Below are 18,173 nucleotides of genomic sequence, written 5' to 3'. Positions count from 1 at the left end.
CTTCCAACGCTTCGGCCTCATCTGGTCTCTTCAATCAGCCGAAATTGGTCTTCTTTAAAGCGCCGGCTTCCTTTTTCTTTAACATTGCTGCAGAGAAACCGCAGTCGCAGACCCCAAACTTTTTATGTAGGAAGCGAAGTGGACCCCTTGCCGGGGTGGGAGGGTCCAGTAGTTTGTCCCCTTTTTGTCTATGCAACCCAATAAAATTGTATGAGTTTTTTAAGCGCAACAAAACAAAACAAAATAGCATTGAAGCTAAAGAGAGAAACATTGAAAGAAAAATATTCCTATAAAAACATGTTAACTAAAACAAAAACACACATACTTCCAGCATTACTCCAACTGAGAGTATCCAATGGCGGAGTATCACTGTCAAAATCACGATCTTCTGCTAAAAATGGTTGGGAGCCATATTGGGAAAGAGTTCGACTTGGAGATCCACCACGTGGTGAGCCACATGCACTTGATCTTCGAGTCTTTGGATCCTCTTGTTGCAACGACTTCATTGATAACCAGGATACTCTTTTTGTTAGCATTTTAGCTTTATCAGGAGGTAGAGAAATAGTTGTCGATTGAGCTGTATTAATTAAATTGACTGTTCCTCCTGCGGTTCCACCTGAACTTGTACCACTGTTCATTGTTGCTTTTTTAGCCTCAAACTGTAGTGTAGGCTGACTCGCACGTCGTTCAAATGTTTTCAATGGACGAAACCCAATGGCAGGTGCTCCCGTTTGAACAGATTTTCTTCTTGTACCAACTGGACTAAGATGAAGAGAAAATGATGGAGCAGGGGGTACTTTGTCATCTTCCTCACCAGAAGTTTGTACTGTACCGGGTGGGCAAGATGCAACCGAGTTTCCAGAAACATTTGATATTCGTCGTTGTTCAGGAACATACAAAAGAGTATGTGATGTTCTTCTAGCCATCACTCGTTGCCTGGGATCTGGTTTCTTAATATAAATACCTCCCTGACTGATTCCATCGTCACCATTTTTCAGAAGCAGAGGGTATTCTTCTGAAATGCCCGAACTGCAGCTGGCAAAATCGAGTGGTGTGCGGTACGAGTCGACGTCTGATCCTTTTCGAACACTTCCATTCGAAACGAACACCTTCACATTGGTGACATTCATTAGTAAGTAATAATAATAATAATATTAATGAAGAAATTGAGAATATTGGACTACGTCAAGGAGCCGTCCACGATGGACTGGCCTAGGGGGCACTGCTTCCCTTTTGGGGCGGAGCTAGGGAGCTTCACGAGCAGCAGAAGCAGCAGCAGCACAAACCACTTTTAGATTCTCTCTCAGCGCTCTCTTTTTTCTTCAGCCTGCCCCTTTTTTACTTCATGCCCATTCCATTCACTACTCAGTAGAGTCGTTGACGACAAGAAGAAGAAGGAAAAACGAAGGGGGAGAAGAACCGCCGGCGCCGCATATTATGGGATTGATGAATCGGATTTCGGGACTGCTTCTTCTTTCCTTTCTCGTTTCCTTTTTTATTCAGAGACGATCCGCCGTCGTGCGCATTTTTAGCCTTTGATGATTACTCTTTTTCAGAAGGAAGTGTGCACGGAAGTACAAAAAGAAGAGCACAGCCGAACATGCTGAACAAGTTTTTTACGGGGGATAAGTGGATATTGAAGTGCTCGGATATAAGAAAAATGATGTGTTCTAATAATAACTAGATGTTGAATCACTCGTTGTTTTTTGCAAGAATAGAAAAATGAAGTCATTGGTGCAAAGTGGCTCAATTCTTTGAATCTTATTTTTGACACAATTTTAATTCAACGAAGAGACTACTGTAGTATTACGTAGAAATTGTGAGAACAATGATGCTGGAACATTCGATTTTTTCGACCCGAGATCATTTCATTTGACATTTCGGTTAAATTATTAGATTAAAGTGAAGACTCTAGGATTGATATTTGAGGAAATATTGGATCAAGTGTATGCAAGAGTTTGCGAATTTTTACTGAAGATTTGTCCTAATTTTCTCTCTTTAGTGTTAAACTTAGATCTATATTTATCAAACTTCAGGGCTCGGATGAGACATTTCAGAAAAATCAGCAAAGTTTTGTAAATATTATTTTCCAAGATGAAATTTCAGTTAGAAGTTACAGACAAATTCCGAGATAGGATAAGAGAATTTGTCAACACATTTACACACTAGACCTCTATTTTCCAATTTAAATCTTTTTCAATCCAATATCAATCCGTATTTTCGTCAGAAATAGAATTCCTATGAATAATCTTCTCAATTTTTTTCCGAAAAAGAAATAGGATGTCATCTCAAGAGTTCAAAGAGCCGCATCCCCCGCGGGGCACAATCTGTCCGACGAGCCAATTTGATTACCGAATCTTCTCGCTTTTTTGTTGCTGTAGGATCTTCTCCTTTCTCTATTTCGTGTCACATCTTCAAGAAAAAAGAATGAAGCATCAGTTTCCATAAGTTGAAGTGAACGCAAATTATGTCTCCATACTACAACTCATCATGTCATCTGAATTGTGCGCCTCCATGCCGCGGCGACGTCTTCACAGCGTTTCTTGAGCCGAAATTCAATTTGCGATGACACGAGCTTCTTCTCTTCTTACTCTCTTTTTTTTTAACTTCTTCTCCTTTTTCTTTCTGTTTCCTCTGTGTTTTTACTGAACAGTGAATATCTTTCTTTCTTTCTTTTTCACTCATATCTCATGAAAGTGTCATGAGCACAAGAAGTGAATCGCTGAACCATTGTGGAACCGCGGAGCTTAGGTGCCAAGCATGTTTTCAAAGAAAAAATACGTGGACACGACGGACGCCACGAAATAAATAAAAACACTGCAGATAATAGAAGAAAGAGGAAGGAAGAGGATGAAAAAGCAGGTTGGTTGACTGCTTGGGTCCCCCGTGAACAATTTTAGATTGCAATGAAAAAGGCATGCATTTTTGGACAATGTATTTGTGGTTAACCTGCGGAGAGTTGACATTTAATAGGTGCCAGAAGAATGAAAATGGATCAAAATATCATTAAGATCTTAATTCTAGATCGTTAGTCTCAACTTTTATTTAGCAGCAAAGTATATCACTTTAAGTCTAGTGGATTCTTTAAAAGTACGCGTCAATAATGATGAAGAATTGCATATTCTAAATATCAAGCAGTTTACTAACAGAGTTAATTACAACAATATTGAAATCGATTTTTAATATAAGAACCGTTTTAATAGAAACAATGAAATTTGTATTCAATAAATTCATCTCTTACTATAGCTATAGTTTAGAGCCAACAGACATTTAAACTCCAGTTTGAAGTTTTACTGAAAGCCTGGTAGATCATCAAAACCTTTACTTACCGTCATCATCTTCAAATTCATGAACAGAATCATCATCAATCATATAAACGTGACTAGCTCTCCGTTCCTCATTGTGATGACTTTCCAGTGAATGAATTGTTGCAGAAGTACACGATTGATGCATTTCACTTGTTGATTTTGGTCTTCTAAAATGACATCTTCTTGGTGTATTGGCTCCAGAAGCTACGGTGGCTTCTGAATTAGCTGATCCACTTGCATCCGAATCGTGTCTTCTTCTGCTCCGATGAACTCCGCCGTTATTTGTACTATTACTATTACTTGCACCATTCGTTAAGACAATACCACCAGGTGTTCTTGTTCCAACTGGTTTTACTGTGAAAACTCTTGATCTACTTGGAACTTCTCGTTCGAGACTTGATTCACTAGCGGTTTCAGTTGCAAACGATGTTTCGGATGCATATTTTCTCAACTTCCGGTCGATTATTGATTTAGCACAGTTTGAGACAGGCGGGGCACGGAATGTGAGTGGTGCTGAAGGAGGATCTGAGCCACCAAATGGATCGGCGTTGCTATCCGAATCCGGTGTTGTCATGACTTCTGATGATCTACTGTTGAGTCATAGTCATGAACAGTTTAGATATGCGTCTGAAGTTACAGTAATCATGAGAAGATATGTAGAAGGAAGTATTTGAAGAAAAGAAGAAGACAAGGAATTTATAATAAATCAGAATAAAGAGATTATTCAAATTGGGATGTGAATCACTCTAAATGCAAATTGTATTCTTGATTCTCAATTCAAATCTAAAATAAGAAAATAAGAAGATAATTGAATAGAGCTATCTCGTTCCGACTAAATCATCAGATCACGTTTACATAATCTTGGTATTTGAAGTTCATACTGTAGTTCCACACTCCCATTTCCGCTTTTGCTTCTCCACATTTTTTTGCTTGGAAAGCCTAAAGAGCAAACGAGGGTGGAGAATAGAGGAGGCGGAGCAATTATAAATGTGAGGGTGGATGCAAGAAGCAAGCAATAGAAAGCAATATCTTCCCAGCGCGGGTGGCGGCATCGCAGAAAAAGAGCACAAAACATACACAATGTGAGCTTCCGTTTACTAGATATGGATGAAATAACTGGGACAACTCGTAGATAATGGAAATGGGTAGAACGGTGGTGCAAAGTTACTTTGAAGTGATGAATGAGCCGACTCGTTTTACAAATGATAGAGTTGAAGATAAAGATAACAGATAGATAGAGGAAAAGAAAAAGAGAATAGAAAAATGATCTGAAGATATTGATTAGAGGTCAAGAAAACTGAGAGCAGGATGTGTGGTGGATGTGATGACAATGAGATCGGAGGTCAAAGAGGATTGCTGTTTCAAGTGAACTCGGAAATTTTTAGAAATAGGGGATATCAAGATTATCGAAAAAATTTAGGATTTTCAATAAATTTGGAACAATGTCGCAAGCTCGAACAACATATACACAAAAATCATGGAAAAAATAATTTTTTTTCAACTTCCGATTTTTAGGTAGCAACTGAAAATTTCACTTTTTTAACTGTAATTTTATAAATTAAAAAAAATCATTAAATTAAATTATATCGATGTAGATTTACATATATGTCAGAGTCACAACTTCAAACAATTGTCTCATTGGTTTGAACAAAATATTTTTTTTTTGGTTTTCCGAAAAAAATTTTGAAAGATAATTTAATTGAAATCTATGCAACTTTTTAGTGAGACTGGTGAAAGGTGTTTAAAACCAAAATTCTAAGCTTCAACATTTGATGGAAGATTCGTATGCTGTCTCCAACCTAACATAGAGCTTCTGGTTTAATTTCACAGCTCACCGTGCATTTTTTTTTTGCAGTTTTCTGCAAAAAAAACCAACAAAAAGGAAATTGATCTTGGCAAATCAGAGAAAAATGGATTCTGAAGATAACTCCATTTCCTTTTTTGCTGGTTCAATGCCGCCGCAAAAGGGCTTATCTCGAAATTGGAAGAAGTGCAAGAGCTGCTCCTAAATCTCGGAGAGTCCTCCGTCAAACTGAGTTCGTTTTCGATGGCAGCTGAGTCCCTTTCAAAAGGCATTCAGCCACCCTGTGGCGCCGTTTTTTTTTTGAAATCCAGTGTTCTCATACAAACACACATACTACCAAAATAAGATTTAAAAATGGAAGCGGAAAACGAAAGAACGAACATCGGGCATACGGATGGGATCTTGTGGTGGGAGGCGAGGGTGGCAAACAGCACAAAAAATACGGACGAGCGCTTAGAAAACAGATTGTTATTTCTTTTCCTCTTATGCTTATTCTTCGTTTTTCTTCTTCTGTGCTTTTGCATAAAGCCGTTCTTTTAGAGAGGATGCCTGTGAAGGATAAGAACAATAGAAAAAAAATAGTATGAAACAAACTGGTAGACACACGTGTTTTCTCTTGAAAAAGTTATGAGGTAGCTGCTCCACATAAGAAATAAGAGAAGAGAGACTTCTCTATTTGTTAGTACAATGCTGCTTGTTTTCTTTTTCAGAAAATGGATCTGATGGATCATCGAAAGGAATAGCAACTAGATGACTATTATTAGGTTGGAGCATAAATTGAATTTGCAAGCCCATAGATTTTAAACTAGAATATTTTGCTTGCAATGGGAAATTTGGAGAACCCAATAACGTTTTTAACCAGGAAACAAAAGGACTACTAGGATTTTCCAGATTCTTCAGATAAATTTTTTTTCTTTAATCTTGCAACCCCTTGGCTCTAATTTGAGCGCTCACTATTCGGTTGGCTTTGCTCTTATCAAAACATTTACAACACTAAAAATGCGTTTAAAATATGTATATCTCTATATTTTTATACATAATTGAAAAAAAAAATTCTAAAGCCAAATGCAATCGAGATGTAAGCTGTTGAAGTAGAGCTGTTGGGGTGCAAATGATAGGAAAAATACGGTAACCAAATTTTATATTTTTATCAAAGTCAGTGATTTTCAAATTAGTCTCTATCCTCTTGGAATTTGACATTTTGCCAAGTAACGTTCAGAAAATTGTAGCATCTAGAACAGTACGGGGTCCAACTAGTACTTTTTAAAGAACAAAGATCTAAAACCAGAATCTGAATGGATGTTGGTCTCGAACGACCTGTGACTAATCTAGCAAATAGAATGAGCCAACGAAGAAAACGGGAGGAGGAAAACGGAGATTTCAGCGTGGATGAGAAGGATGGAAAGCGTAAAAGAAGAAGAAAATGCGTGAAAACGGGGCGGCAGAATAGAGAAACAGAATAAAGAGCACACACATGAGATAGAAGAAACGGCGGTGGGATGTCCCGCGCCTGAATATTTACATTTGCAGAGTGAATGAAAATCGAAACAGTGTGATGAGAGAAGAAAAAATGCGGCGACTGATGGAACGGAAAAGACGAGGTAACGGCGTTGAAACAAGTTGCGGATATAGGGATGCTCTTCGAGCAAGTTGCGTGGGTGAAGCGGATTCTTGCTCACACACATATACACTAGTCGACCGGAGAAGACGAAGAAGACCTTGTTGCAAATAATTGGATGTATGTGCGAAGCGGCCTCTCTCTTCAAGAAGACCGGTCGGAAGATGTCGACTCATCAGTAGAGTCTCAGTCAGAAAGCATCACATTTACATCCCCTACTTGAACTTCTTCTCCATCGCAAGCCAACATCTTCGGTTTTTTATTATTTTTCAGATGCCTTCTTGTCAAATGAAACTGATTGACGGGTTACGAGCCGGCGGAGGAGAGGGAGGCACATGTTAACTGAGTTAGTAAAGGTAATATGAGGGACTGATCTTCTGAATTTTATTCGTATTCTCAAATTCTAAACCGCATTTTATTTCCTTAGATTTATGGTTCTCAATTGAAAAAAACGCCCCTAGCTCTTCTATTCCAATGGACTTCTTGAAGTACACCAAAAGGAAAAAGTTCAAAAACCGCTCCAAAGCAAATTAGCTAGGAAACAGTGGGGACACATACATCATTTTGCAAAAAAAAGAACCAAAAAAATCAAAAACTTGGTTTCCGGGGTAAAAAGAAAGTCGAAATGAAGTGTAGGGCTCCTTCAACGAAATATGTGCTCATATGTCGGCTCGGCGGAGGCGAAATTCATCAGAAGTGTCCGATGTGTCCCTGAGGGAGAAGCTGTCGAATATAGAAAAGAAAAGAGAGTGAGATGTGGAATTCGACATGTTCTACTCATGTGACGAATCCGACAAGGTACAGGCGAACGTCTAAGGGAGAGAATATTCGTAGTGTGACGTGCACTTTATCAAAAACTCGGTGTTCAACTGCTCTAGATGTGCAACTTTTCTTGACTGAAAGAAGATTTCAGTTTGGACGAAGATGTTGGTTTTGACTCGTTTTGGAACCTGATCTAATCGTATCCTCTCGCTAACCAAGTATTAAATGTTTTTGGAAAATATTTCATGAGCTGACAGTGTGCGGTATTATTACAAAAATGTTTGGCTTCGCCAGCTCTACGAGCAGTATAATACAGGTTTAATTTTTAACATAATTAAAGATGGTACGGTTGAAAAAAAAAACAGAAGGAATTAAAGTATACGAGCTCATATTTAAAATTCAAAAACTAAGAAAGCAGGTCACAGAGAAAAGAAAATAAAAAGTGCGAACACATGTCGTTCGGGACCGCCAGTATCTCTCAAATTCCTTCAACAAACACTAACATTTTCTAATTATCACCCGTCTTTTTTGTCCAGATGTCTTGATCCTAGCGAACCTGATTTTCTAGCTCAAAGCTTCAGTTCATCACAAAAAACAGATATATTGAAACAATCAATCGTTTGAAAACTAATTGGCTGTCAAATAGTGTGAGTGGCTCTGAAACACAGAGGATGATGTGAGAGAGTAAGTGACATAGAGAAAAAAAGTTGATGGAGTTAAAAGCGCCGATTTAATATTTCGAAAGAAACCTAACCTTTCTTTCCCGTTTCAAAAGATTTTTTGTCGCTGTCTACAAAAAGTCAGGAGGTTGTGGATGGACATAAAAAAGGAAAAACGGGTTTCTTCTATTCGCTCGTCGTTTTCTTCATTCTCAGATTCAGAGCTTTCGTAGCCTCCCAATTGAATTGGCAAGGAGGGCGACCAGCATACAACTACGACATTGTTGCTAACTTCGGACCCATGGAAAATTTGGTAAATTACTCGTGGCCAAAGTACATCAAAAGGGGGGAGACGAACTGATGGACTGCGAATTGGTAGGTAGATTGAAAGAGAAGAAAGTGATTGAACGAGAATCTGAGGAAGAAATGAATGGGGACACATGAACAGGTGTAGAGATAGGAGAAGAATCTATAAGAGAGAGAGGAAGTAGAGAAGCTCAATGAGCCTTGCATTGAGAACTTAATGGAAACATATATTACTGCTGATTCGGAATGACAGATTCTTCTAAATGATGTAAGCGGAACAGACAATGATTTTCCGATCGGGAGAGATTATTCAACATGTTCCGTGTGGGCAAGTTACTTGTCAGAAATTTAGATTGCCCCGTCAGCAATCAGATCAGAAGTTCAGTCTTGCTTTTTTAAATAGAAGTAGATTCAGGAACTTCAATAACCTCAGATGAGAATCACTTTTTTTTGGCATTTATTAATATCAGATTGAAAGCATATTATAGTTTCAGTGAGATTCAGAACTTGTAATAAGTCAAAATTGGGTTTTCGTTCACTTGTCGACTGTATTATTTAAAACAAATTTCAAAAAATTGCTGAATAGTTTTACTTTGATATTTCGAAATTTTAGCGCTTTGGAGGATGTTTTAAACAATTTCCAAATTTATGATACTCGAATCTTGACTCTTTTTTTTTTGGTAAATTCTAGGTATCAAATGATCAACACAAAATCTGTTACATCTTGATGTTTTTTTATCTAAGGATGGAGAAGATGAATGAAACAAAACGTGAAAGTGTCGGGGGGATTCCGGCCGCTCCGATTCCCATCACGGTGTCATATTTCCGAAGAAGAGCACCGAGGAATGAATACGTGCTGAATCAAAGGCAAAAAAGTTCAAATGCTTGAAACATTGCAGAGACAGGAAAAACAACATCCAACGAGTACTATTGCCCAACAATTAAAATTCGATGAATGAGACAGATCCCAGGAGCTTGAGGGCTCGAAGTGTGAGCCGCCGCCGCAATAAAATAAAATGACGTGTGAAAAGAATGAGAGAGGAAAAGAAAGAAAAAGAAAAATTCTCGAAAACTTGTACCCGTCCAAAATGAAACCACCACCTCTCTACGGCTAACTCATCATCATCATCACATGCCGATGAAACACATTTGAGCCATCCAACAATTGTGCACTTTTGAACCTCCCGATCAATTAAATTTTCATTTAATATTTTCATTGGCTAGTACTTTGGTGTTTCAGATAACTCTAAAACTGGTAACTTGTACTCTAACAAATAATTGTTCTGAAAATAGCTCAAAACTCAGTAAAGTACAAAAATAATCAGTATTTTAAGAAATTCCGGATCAATGCTGGCAATACCCAGCGTCGAATGGGTTTCTCAATTAAGGCTAGAACTAATAGAAAAATAGGAAAATAGTGGTCCGGGCTCGCTAATTTGATATTTATTTTTGCTGCTTCCCCGGAATTTTACTGCCTCTTTTTGCCATCTTCTCATTTTCACAAGACTTCTACAGGAGATATAATACCGACTATAAAATGCGCGCGAAAATTAATTTAATTCTTTCTTTTTCTTCGCTTTTTTGTTCTCTTTTTGTGAGGGATGTGGAAGGAGAAAGTATATGTCTAATTCTCATCAGAGCCGGGAACATGACATTCCGAAGAAAATAAAAGTCATAAAAAAACGAGGATCATACTTAAAATGGAATATCGGATTAGAACTCAACTTTGAGTTGAAGAATTGTTGGAGTTTTCAACTTATGTTAAACTCAATTTTCATTTTTCTTAAAATACACGAAATTCTGAAAATATTGGTAGTGTTGTCAGCGACGTCGTCGGAAAAAATTTGCATTTTTCCATCGCAGCTTTCCTGTTCACCGCCGTGCTTTTTCTTTGCTCATTTTTTCCGCTTTTCGTGCTTCTTACGGGCGCTGCTTTGCGTACAATGGCAAACGGAGAAAAATAGTGAAGAGCACGATGAAGGAAAGGATTTAGAATAAGTAGAGGGAGAAGAAGAGGAATGAGTGAAGACTGAAAAAACGACAATGGAAGAAATAATAGGAAAACAACACAAAAATCATCGGTTTTTTGTTGAAACATCGAAATTTTCGGTTTTTGCGCAAAACTGGGTTCACCTAGAGTCGACTGGAATCAATTATTTAACAAGTTGGTTCTAATTCAAAAGTGAAAATGGAGTGCTTTATCCTTTGCCATCGCGAACAAAAAATGGCTCGGTCATGCAGAATGAAGTTGCAAATGAAGGTGGCAGGTCACGTGGGTCAAAAGTTGTGTCATTTAAAACTGGAAATGTTAATTTCAGTTAAATAATTGAAGTTCAGCAAATTAAAACAAATGTTTAAAAGACGCCGAGTTTTCAGAATAGGAAAAGCTTCAATTCAGTAAAAACTGTTGCTACTATTAAAACAGACCGCCTACGAGTTTAAAAATTCCGTTTAAATATTTCTAACTAGAACTTGCATAAAACTCAACAAGGGCGGCTCGAAAAATGACCCAATATATGAAAAATTTTACTGGCATATCCGAAATAGTTAGATTTCTCCTAACATCTTTTCTGCGTTATCAAAAATGTCATAAATTAAGTCAAAGATTTTCGGCTTGCTACTGCAAAAGTAAAGATTTCAATCTTTTTTCTTCAAAAAGTCAATTAATCTAGCTTTCGATACCACGTCATTTTGTTCAGATGATTCTAGCATTTTTCTAGATATCTTTCGGCTTTCGGTTTTGAATTCAAAATGGACTTTACTGGCTGACGAATGGGGTGAGGAAGGGCGAGATTTTTAAAATATGCACCAAAATTGAATCTAATCTTAAAAGCAGGGGAAGAGCTGGAAGACTGAATCTAAGGAAACAAAAAAGAGAAAAAACCGCATTTCGAAAAGGGTCACACACTGAATATTGAATTACCCGTGTCTCGGTTGTGAGACAATCGAATAATGATGAGAAATGAACTGTGTGATTCTCACTGAGCTTCTCCATTTTTTGGTCAAAAATCTCTTCGCGGTTTTGTCAGTGTTGAAAAGTGAATGGGTGGAGGCAAACGTGAAATTTGTTGTCGCCTCAGGGCAACTTGCACACACACACACACATACAAACACAAATTCTCGAGTGGTCCTAAGAAGCCTACCGAAAGACGATGGAAGAGCTCGAAGAGCTCGAAGAGTGAGTTTTTCCAGGTTATTAGTGTATATATGTGTATGAGGGGGATGCGTCTATATGTATGTGTGAGTTGGGACACGGAAAAAAAGAAGCACACACATACACACAAAGCTACTGTGCCATGCACAAGTTCATCAAGAATGAAAGAAAATGAAAGATGACGAATGAAAAAGAAGGAATTAAGTGAAGGAGAAACATAAGTTATACTCAAATGCATAATGGGTGGCTGTAAAATAGATGAAGGATTACGGTGGATTAATTTTCAGAATTCGTTTTATTAATAGTTATTTCTTGTAATGTTCTATTAGTAAGCGGTTCTGTTTCTAAGAAGTTTTTGAATAGCTCGAGAAATTTTATTTTGCAATTTAATTAGCACATCTTCTCGGGAGGCTTGTCTATTATAATATATTTGGAGGAATTTACCGGAAATAAAATTAGTACTTTTTCTCGCTTATGGTGTTCTAAAATAGATCCAGAAGCTAAATTTCCGAGAAATAGCGAATTGTTCGTTGTCAACGGGAATTTAGGTATTAGTGTAACGAGTGTAACTGTAAAAAATTTATAGAAAATTTTTTAATAATTTTTGTTTCAATATGCAAAAAATTATAATTTCTGAATTTTTTACCGTCTGTTTTCTATTTTTTATAGAAACCTAGAAATCTAACAAAAATTGCTCGGTTGAACTAATGAAACGAACCAGGAAAAATGAAAAAGACCGAAATGATGTTACTTCTGCAAGTGACACCTTATAGCCGATGACAGTATTTTCGATCCGAAAATTCTTCATCTCGTTTTTCTTTTTCTTCTGAACTTGTTTGATAACTCTTTTTTTGAACAGAACACAGAGCTGCTTTGCCATTTCTAGAGAAATGTGTGTTGTGCGCCGAAAAAAAAGTTAATTGGCTCCTCGTCCGATAAAAACATACTCTTCTCGGCAGCTAGGATTTACGCGCATTTCATTGAAGAGCAAGTAAAACGAGGAGCCATTGAACGTCGGGAAGCAAAAAAAAAGAGAAAATAAATAAATGAAAAGAAGGGCTCACATTAGAATATGATTAGCATAATTAGATAAATGATTGGTCAGGGAGAAAAAGAAGAAAATGGAAGATACATAGAGGCGCGGGATTACAAATTGTTTACATGTGTACTAGCTGGAAAGGTTCCATTGTTCTCAAAATCAATTAGATTTTGGATGATTTGGAGTGGACTTTGAATTTTGGCAGAAGCAAGGGATATTCTAGTTTTGATTTAAAAATCGATTAACGATTAAATAATCAAAATAGAAAATGATGTCATTTATTTCCTGGTAAAGTAATCACAACCACTAATTCACCAAAACTAATTCAGGCAAAGTGTTTCTTAGAATGTTTCTCTTTTTTTAGCTGCGCTTCCTGGAAGTTAAATCTGTAAAATCTGAAACCCCCTAATTTAAATAGCAAACATACCTATTACATCATCGTCGTCTGTCATGTATCGAGTATCATCAATACATGATTCTGGTTCGGATCCCATAGATGCGACAGAAGGAGATGAACGACCAGACAGACCAACCGGCACTCGGAGAAAACTGTGTTGGAGAGATCCAGAGTCACCATCTTCGTCTGAAAATGTTCAAGTATACTTAATAGTCGGGTGAACTCTTTATAAACAGTGTTTGTTAACTTTTATCAAAAACACTTGTTCTTTTTCCAAATGTACACCAATACATGATTCATAACTTCAATGGTAACAATTTGATATTAATTCAAAGTTCTCAAGTTCTAGTTGTGTACCAATTATTTTAGAATAAATTTTTTCTCGTTAATTTTTTTGGCAATCCAACAGAAAATTTTAAACCTTTCATTTAAATTTTGCGTTTTTTGGAGTTTTCTAGGTTTAACTCAAAGGTGTTTCTTACAACTATAAAGATATATTTTTGATAGAAAATCGTTTATAAGCTCTTGATGCAACCGTACCAAAATATTTTTAAAGTAACATTTTTTACTTACTGTATGTACATATTTATATCAAAAAGTCCAACTAACACAGCTAAAAATTCCGCAAGAAACTTATATATAGAGAGAGTTTCATAAAACTTTTGTTAACTCGATTTTAGTCATTCATTTCGGTTTTTGATTTGAGTAGATTCCATACCAGTTACCGGGACACTATGGAAATCACCAAGGAATTTGGAAAACCTAATTACAAGCCCCAAAATTCAAAAATTTAAATTATGGTTTCCCATCAGCTAAAATAACTTGGAATTTTCATTTCAACATACAGCCCCGCTGCTCAAAATCTGAAATAGTGATCAGATTTCATAACACTGTGCAGCACAGCCTAGTTTTCTCCTCTCACACCCCTATCGGATTACGGCCTAGGAATTCAGGTGTATTGGGTCAAAACATGACACATTCTGACTTCTCCAGACCCATCCTGTCAGTACAGGGTGTATGACAAGCAAATATTTTGCCGACACTCACTGCTTTTCATACATCTCACTCTTTTGTTCTTTTATCTCTCACTCTCTACTACCTGCCAGCTGCGTTGGTCCGAGGGATGTGGAGAATAAAAAGATCAAAACGAAAAAAAGTATTTGATGGAAGAGGAAGAGTCGGAGAGAGACAAAACAAGTGTTTTGACACCACGAGCGTCTTGTAAATATTGATTGATTAGAATTTGATTGGAAATTGGAAGGGATCGAAACTTGTTTTTGAAAGGGAGCCAATTTACATGTCAATGCACCGATAAATATACTAGAGTTGTCAAGGAGCGGATAAAAGAAATGAAGCTCTAACGTAAATTGTTCTTAAATCCCAACTAAAAATGTTTGATGAATCTACGAGAAACTCCGAGCATTTTGTAGACACGTTCAGGCGAATAATGTAATTGTTTACGAATACCAAATTTGATGATATCTTTGAAATGGGAACCGAAATTTTCAAAAATTTTGAAAACTTTTGTTCGCTCTAATAGTAAGGGTTCCACTGGAACGAGCAATAATTTTAAAATGTTTGTTTTGAGAAAAACATAGGAAAAAAAACCGAAACTTTCTGGCACTATAAAAAAGTAGTGCTTCCAGGGTTTTACAACTACAGATGACTGAATCGTGTACGATTTCAACTTTCAATTTGAGCTTCAATTTAACTTTAAAGAAATGTCTAATAGAACCGTTATTATTCCTGGGTCGGAGCCTTCGTCTGCCACCGCGTCTTCCAGGTCGCATTTCTGGTAAAGTTTCTGTTCTTCGTAATCCATTCGAATCTTTCCCATCTTCTTTCATACTTTGCCATCTCACAACTGGACGACGTATACGTTCTTCGTACAGATCATCCAGTGGCTCCGGAGAGCTCTCCGTCATTTCTGAATGACTCGAAAATACAGAAGATGTTAGAAATTGATTGCAAAGATCAATTAAAGAAAAAGGAAAGGACAAGAAATGTGGAAAGTATTTAAAAAACTACATAAAAAAATGGTTTCTTGGTGACAAGGAAGAAGTCCTCTCCGGCTGGCCAGGAGGAGGTACACGGGTGTCCGTCTCAATCTTTTTGTCTCTTTGCATCACAGATCTCTCTGTATACATTCTTCAGGAAAAGAGAGATGAAGCGATGAGGCCACCGCTCTCGAGAAGAAAAATGAAGAATACGAGACATTTTTTCGAAGGGGGAGAAGGGGGTAGGTAGGCTGGAACGGATTTTACTGATTTACGAGGTACGATGAGAGTAGAACAGGTGGACTCGCAGAACACGCGGGATCACCAAGTCATTAAATTAGAACATACTCCCATTAAAATGGATCACGAGAAACCAGTAAAATTTAGTGATGGATTTGAAATTGAAAGCTTATGTTAGCAGTATTTCTCAAAAGTTAAGCAGCATCAGTGAGGATTTTTTAAAGCACTTACAATAGTAAAAATGATACAATATCATAAAAAATACTCTTAAAAGTTTTTATGTTTTTGAAGTTTTCAGTCAAAGTTTTGGGGAGTAAAGTGCCTAAGAATATAAATATCGCATTTTAAGAAAAATAGAAAATTTAAGCAGCTTCAACTCAAATTGATTTCAAAACTATAAAAGTTGAAGCAATCAAAAAACATTTAATTGTTGTCATAAATTATGTTTATGTTTCATGAACAGCAGCTCAATACAATTAAAATTAGAAAACTTGAATTTTATGAACCACTATGTGGCCAGAAGAACGTGACATTCAAAACAATTCGTCTTATTCTTCTGCTTCTCCTTTTTTTTGAAGAAATGGAACGGAAGAGGAAAGTGATAAATTCAATCATGTGGGTTTTTTGGAGGAAAAGGAAAAATTTATGTTTGTGGGTGGGGAAGAAGACTTGAAAAAATAGTCAGTTTTAAAAAAAGAACACTCGCATCACTCAAACTTAAGGATCATATGTTATGTAGATTGATAGTGGTGCAGAGCGACATTTTTGCAAGGCCTTTATGGGACATGAAGTTTATGCTCTGATTTTGGAAATTTTGTAGTTTTAAGTTTTAAGTCAATTTAGGATTGATTGATATACCGATTGTACTTATTGATTTTGATTTCATTTTTTGATTTTTTTTTCCGTCAAACTTTCAGCAGACTTCGGTCAGACTTTGGCAGAGTTTCGGCACGATTTTGGTAAGCTTAAAAAAAATGGCTAGAAATGGGTAAACCATATTAAGCTTCAAGGGATCGCAACAATCGATACTTTCTGGCAATTTTCAAACCTATGTAAATTTCAAAAATTCACAATTTTACCGGGGTTTTTTCTGGTACTTGATTGGTATAATGTTCAAAGAAAAAATTCAAACCTTTGATGTTTATGGCATGTCTTGTAATAACCCTGTTAATCGAAAACATGTGAGTGAAATTAACGAAAGAATATCGTTAGAAAATTAAAATAAATTTTTTAGAACCAAAAATTATCAAAAATCATGATGTCTCAAGGTTTAGGCTTCATGAAATTCTACAGACATAAATCTGAGGCTCCCTTTAAATTCTTGATTGATGCTAAGCATTCTTGACTCGAAATTGATAGAACATTTAAATTAGCAAATCTTAGGTGGTTTCATAAATATAAATCTTGAAGTTTTAAACAACTGTCCCAACATCCCAGCAAAAGTTCATAAGAATTGCAAAAGTTATAAGATGTGCTCAAAGTCTTGAACAGAGTAAATAAAAACTTTTTTACAAAAGTTGCCAAAAAGTGTGGGTGTGAGAGAGCCACAATACCGGCTATGCTAGAAAAATTCGTATGAGAAATTGAAGAAAGAGAAGTTCAGACAACATTTTGGCTGGAGACCCGACGTTATCCCGTGGGACGATGTGCCTTCGGGGCATCAATCGTGAAGCTCCCACCAAGTTGAGAAGGACGACCAGCACCAGAGAGATGCAGAAGAAACATGAAGAAGACGTCGTTGAAAGAATAAGAAAATGAAGAAAGAAAAAAAAGAAAGGTACACATAATGTCAATGGAATAAAGGATTGGCCAAGGGGACAAAATGACATATTGGTTGTTTCTCTTGCTCTATCTGGGAGAGCAGCTATAAGGGATAAGAATGAAAGAGTCATTATTTATAACCAGTGAGGAGACTCACTGCACTGATGTCTGTTATTTTTTATACGCCACTAGAAATAACGAAAAGAACAATGTGAAGAACTTTACTGCTGTTTCGATACAGAGAGTGCAACGGAGGTTAGTGGTAAGTTCGTTCCCAAACTAAATTGAGATGTGGAGAATCCCTGGACCAAGCATCTCCCCCAACATATCGTGTTTCTTTCTTTTTCTTGCTTCCGATGATATCAAAAAACTAGAAACGACTCACTTGTAGAGTGTAGATTGAAGTGGGCGTGCGAAGGGATCGGAGAGTTCGAACGAGTTATCTCTATGGGTGGCACTGTTCCGTTATAGGTCTGAAAAATTGGATTTTATTTCAGTTTTGTTGGTGTTGGCGTGCAGTTAATTCATATAGTTTACTCTACAATTTTAGGAAGTGTACATGTATTATTTGATACTTCAAATTCTGAATCATATCAATTCAAACTCTAGAGTCCTGCACTTCCTACAAAAAAACCTTATATATATTGAAACTGTAATTTTTAAAAATAAAGATTGTTCCACTATGGGCGACCACTAATTCCCCAAAGTTTGCCCAAAAGTAATCCAAATAAGGTACAGTGCAAGTCTTGCCAGACTTTGATCTAACTCTTGGCAATCTTTCCACAAGTTTAAGGGTATTGATCATTTTTTGGAAAGAATTTGGACAAAAAGTTGAATCTAAATTCCTAAGTTAGTATGCTTTTTCTTAACATGTTTCAAGTATCATTCAATTTAAATATATTAGTGTTTCTTAAAATAACTTTTTTAATGCAAAAACTTTAAACAATTTTGTCCCGATTTGTTCAGAGCTTTAGATGTTTCATTAGGAAGCTGAAAAATCTATAACCTCAAATCAAAGTTAACAACAAATGTTGCCTAAACGTCAAAAATCTGAAAACAAACCATGACATGATTCGTGTCACCGCAGACGCTGTCCCAATCGGAATTTAGCGACGCGGTATCTTCCAT

General features: G+C 36.7%; 1 protein-coding gene and 6 non-coding genes across 11 annotated transcripts in view; 6 read left to right on the top strand and 1 right to left on the bottom strand.

Moving 5' to 3' along the window:
• abts-3 (Bicarbonate transporter-like transmembrane domain-containing protein) overlaps nt 1-18,173 on the bottom strand; it is a gene marked incomplete at both ends in the record, with an annotated part of 24,290 nt that extends 6,117 nt beyond the window's left edge. The window contains 3 exons of one of the 5 annotated variants that reach the window (NM_001368589.3): nt 13,078-13,233; nt 17,431-17,518; nt 18,108-18,173. In NM_001368589.3, the coding sequence (NP_001355398.1) occupies nt 13,078-13,233; nt 17,431-17,518; nt 18,108-18,173 (310 nt within the window). Of the gene's footprint in view, nt 1-325; nt 3,938-13,077; nt 13,234-14,782; nt 14,986-17,430; nt 17,519-18,107 lie in introns of those variants that run through there. The other 4 variants (NM_001381448.2, NM_001381447.1, NM_001368590.4 and 1 more) reach the window with 4 other exon arrangements.
• On the top strand, nt 7,429-7,536 carry F57F10.4. The gene has a single exon (NR_051164.1). It is a non-coding gene; the product is annotated as an Unclassified non-coding RNA F57F10.4 (non-coding RNA).
• On the top strand, nt 9,205-9,340 carry F57F10.3. The gene has a single exon (NR_051163.1). It is a non-coding gene; the product is annotated as an Unclassified non-coding RNA F57F10.3 (non-coding RNA).
• On the top strand, nt 10,225-10,507 carry F57F10.2. The gene has a single exon (NR_051162.1). It is a non-coding gene; the product is annotated as an Unclassified non-coding RNA F57F10.2 (non-coding RNA).
• On the top strand, nt 15,806-15,915 carry C29H12.9. Its single transcript, NR_051161.1, has one exon. It is a non-coding gene; the product is annotated as an Unclassified non-coding RNA C29H12.9 (non-coding RNA).
• On the top strand, nt 17,155-17,358 carry C29H12.8. Its single transcript, NR_051160.1, has one exon. It is a non-coding gene; the product is annotated as an Unclassified non-coding RNA C29H12.8 (non-coding RNA).
• Nucleotides 18,028-18,157, top strand: C29H12.7. Its single transcript, NR_051159.1, has one exon. It is a non-coding gene; the product is annotated as an Unclassified non-coding RNA C29H12.7 (non-coding RNA).

Source organism: Caenorhabditis elegans, chromosome II (assembly GCF_000002985.6).
Source record: "Caenorhabditis elegans chromosome II".
Taxonomy (NCBI): domain Eukaryota; kingdom Metazoa; phylum Nematoda; class Chromadorea; order Rhabditida; family Rhabditidae; genus Caenorhabditis; species Caenorhabditis elegans.
The sequence above is the reverse complement of the archived record's forward strand: the minus strand, read 5'-3'. Positions and strand labels throughout refer to the sequence as shown.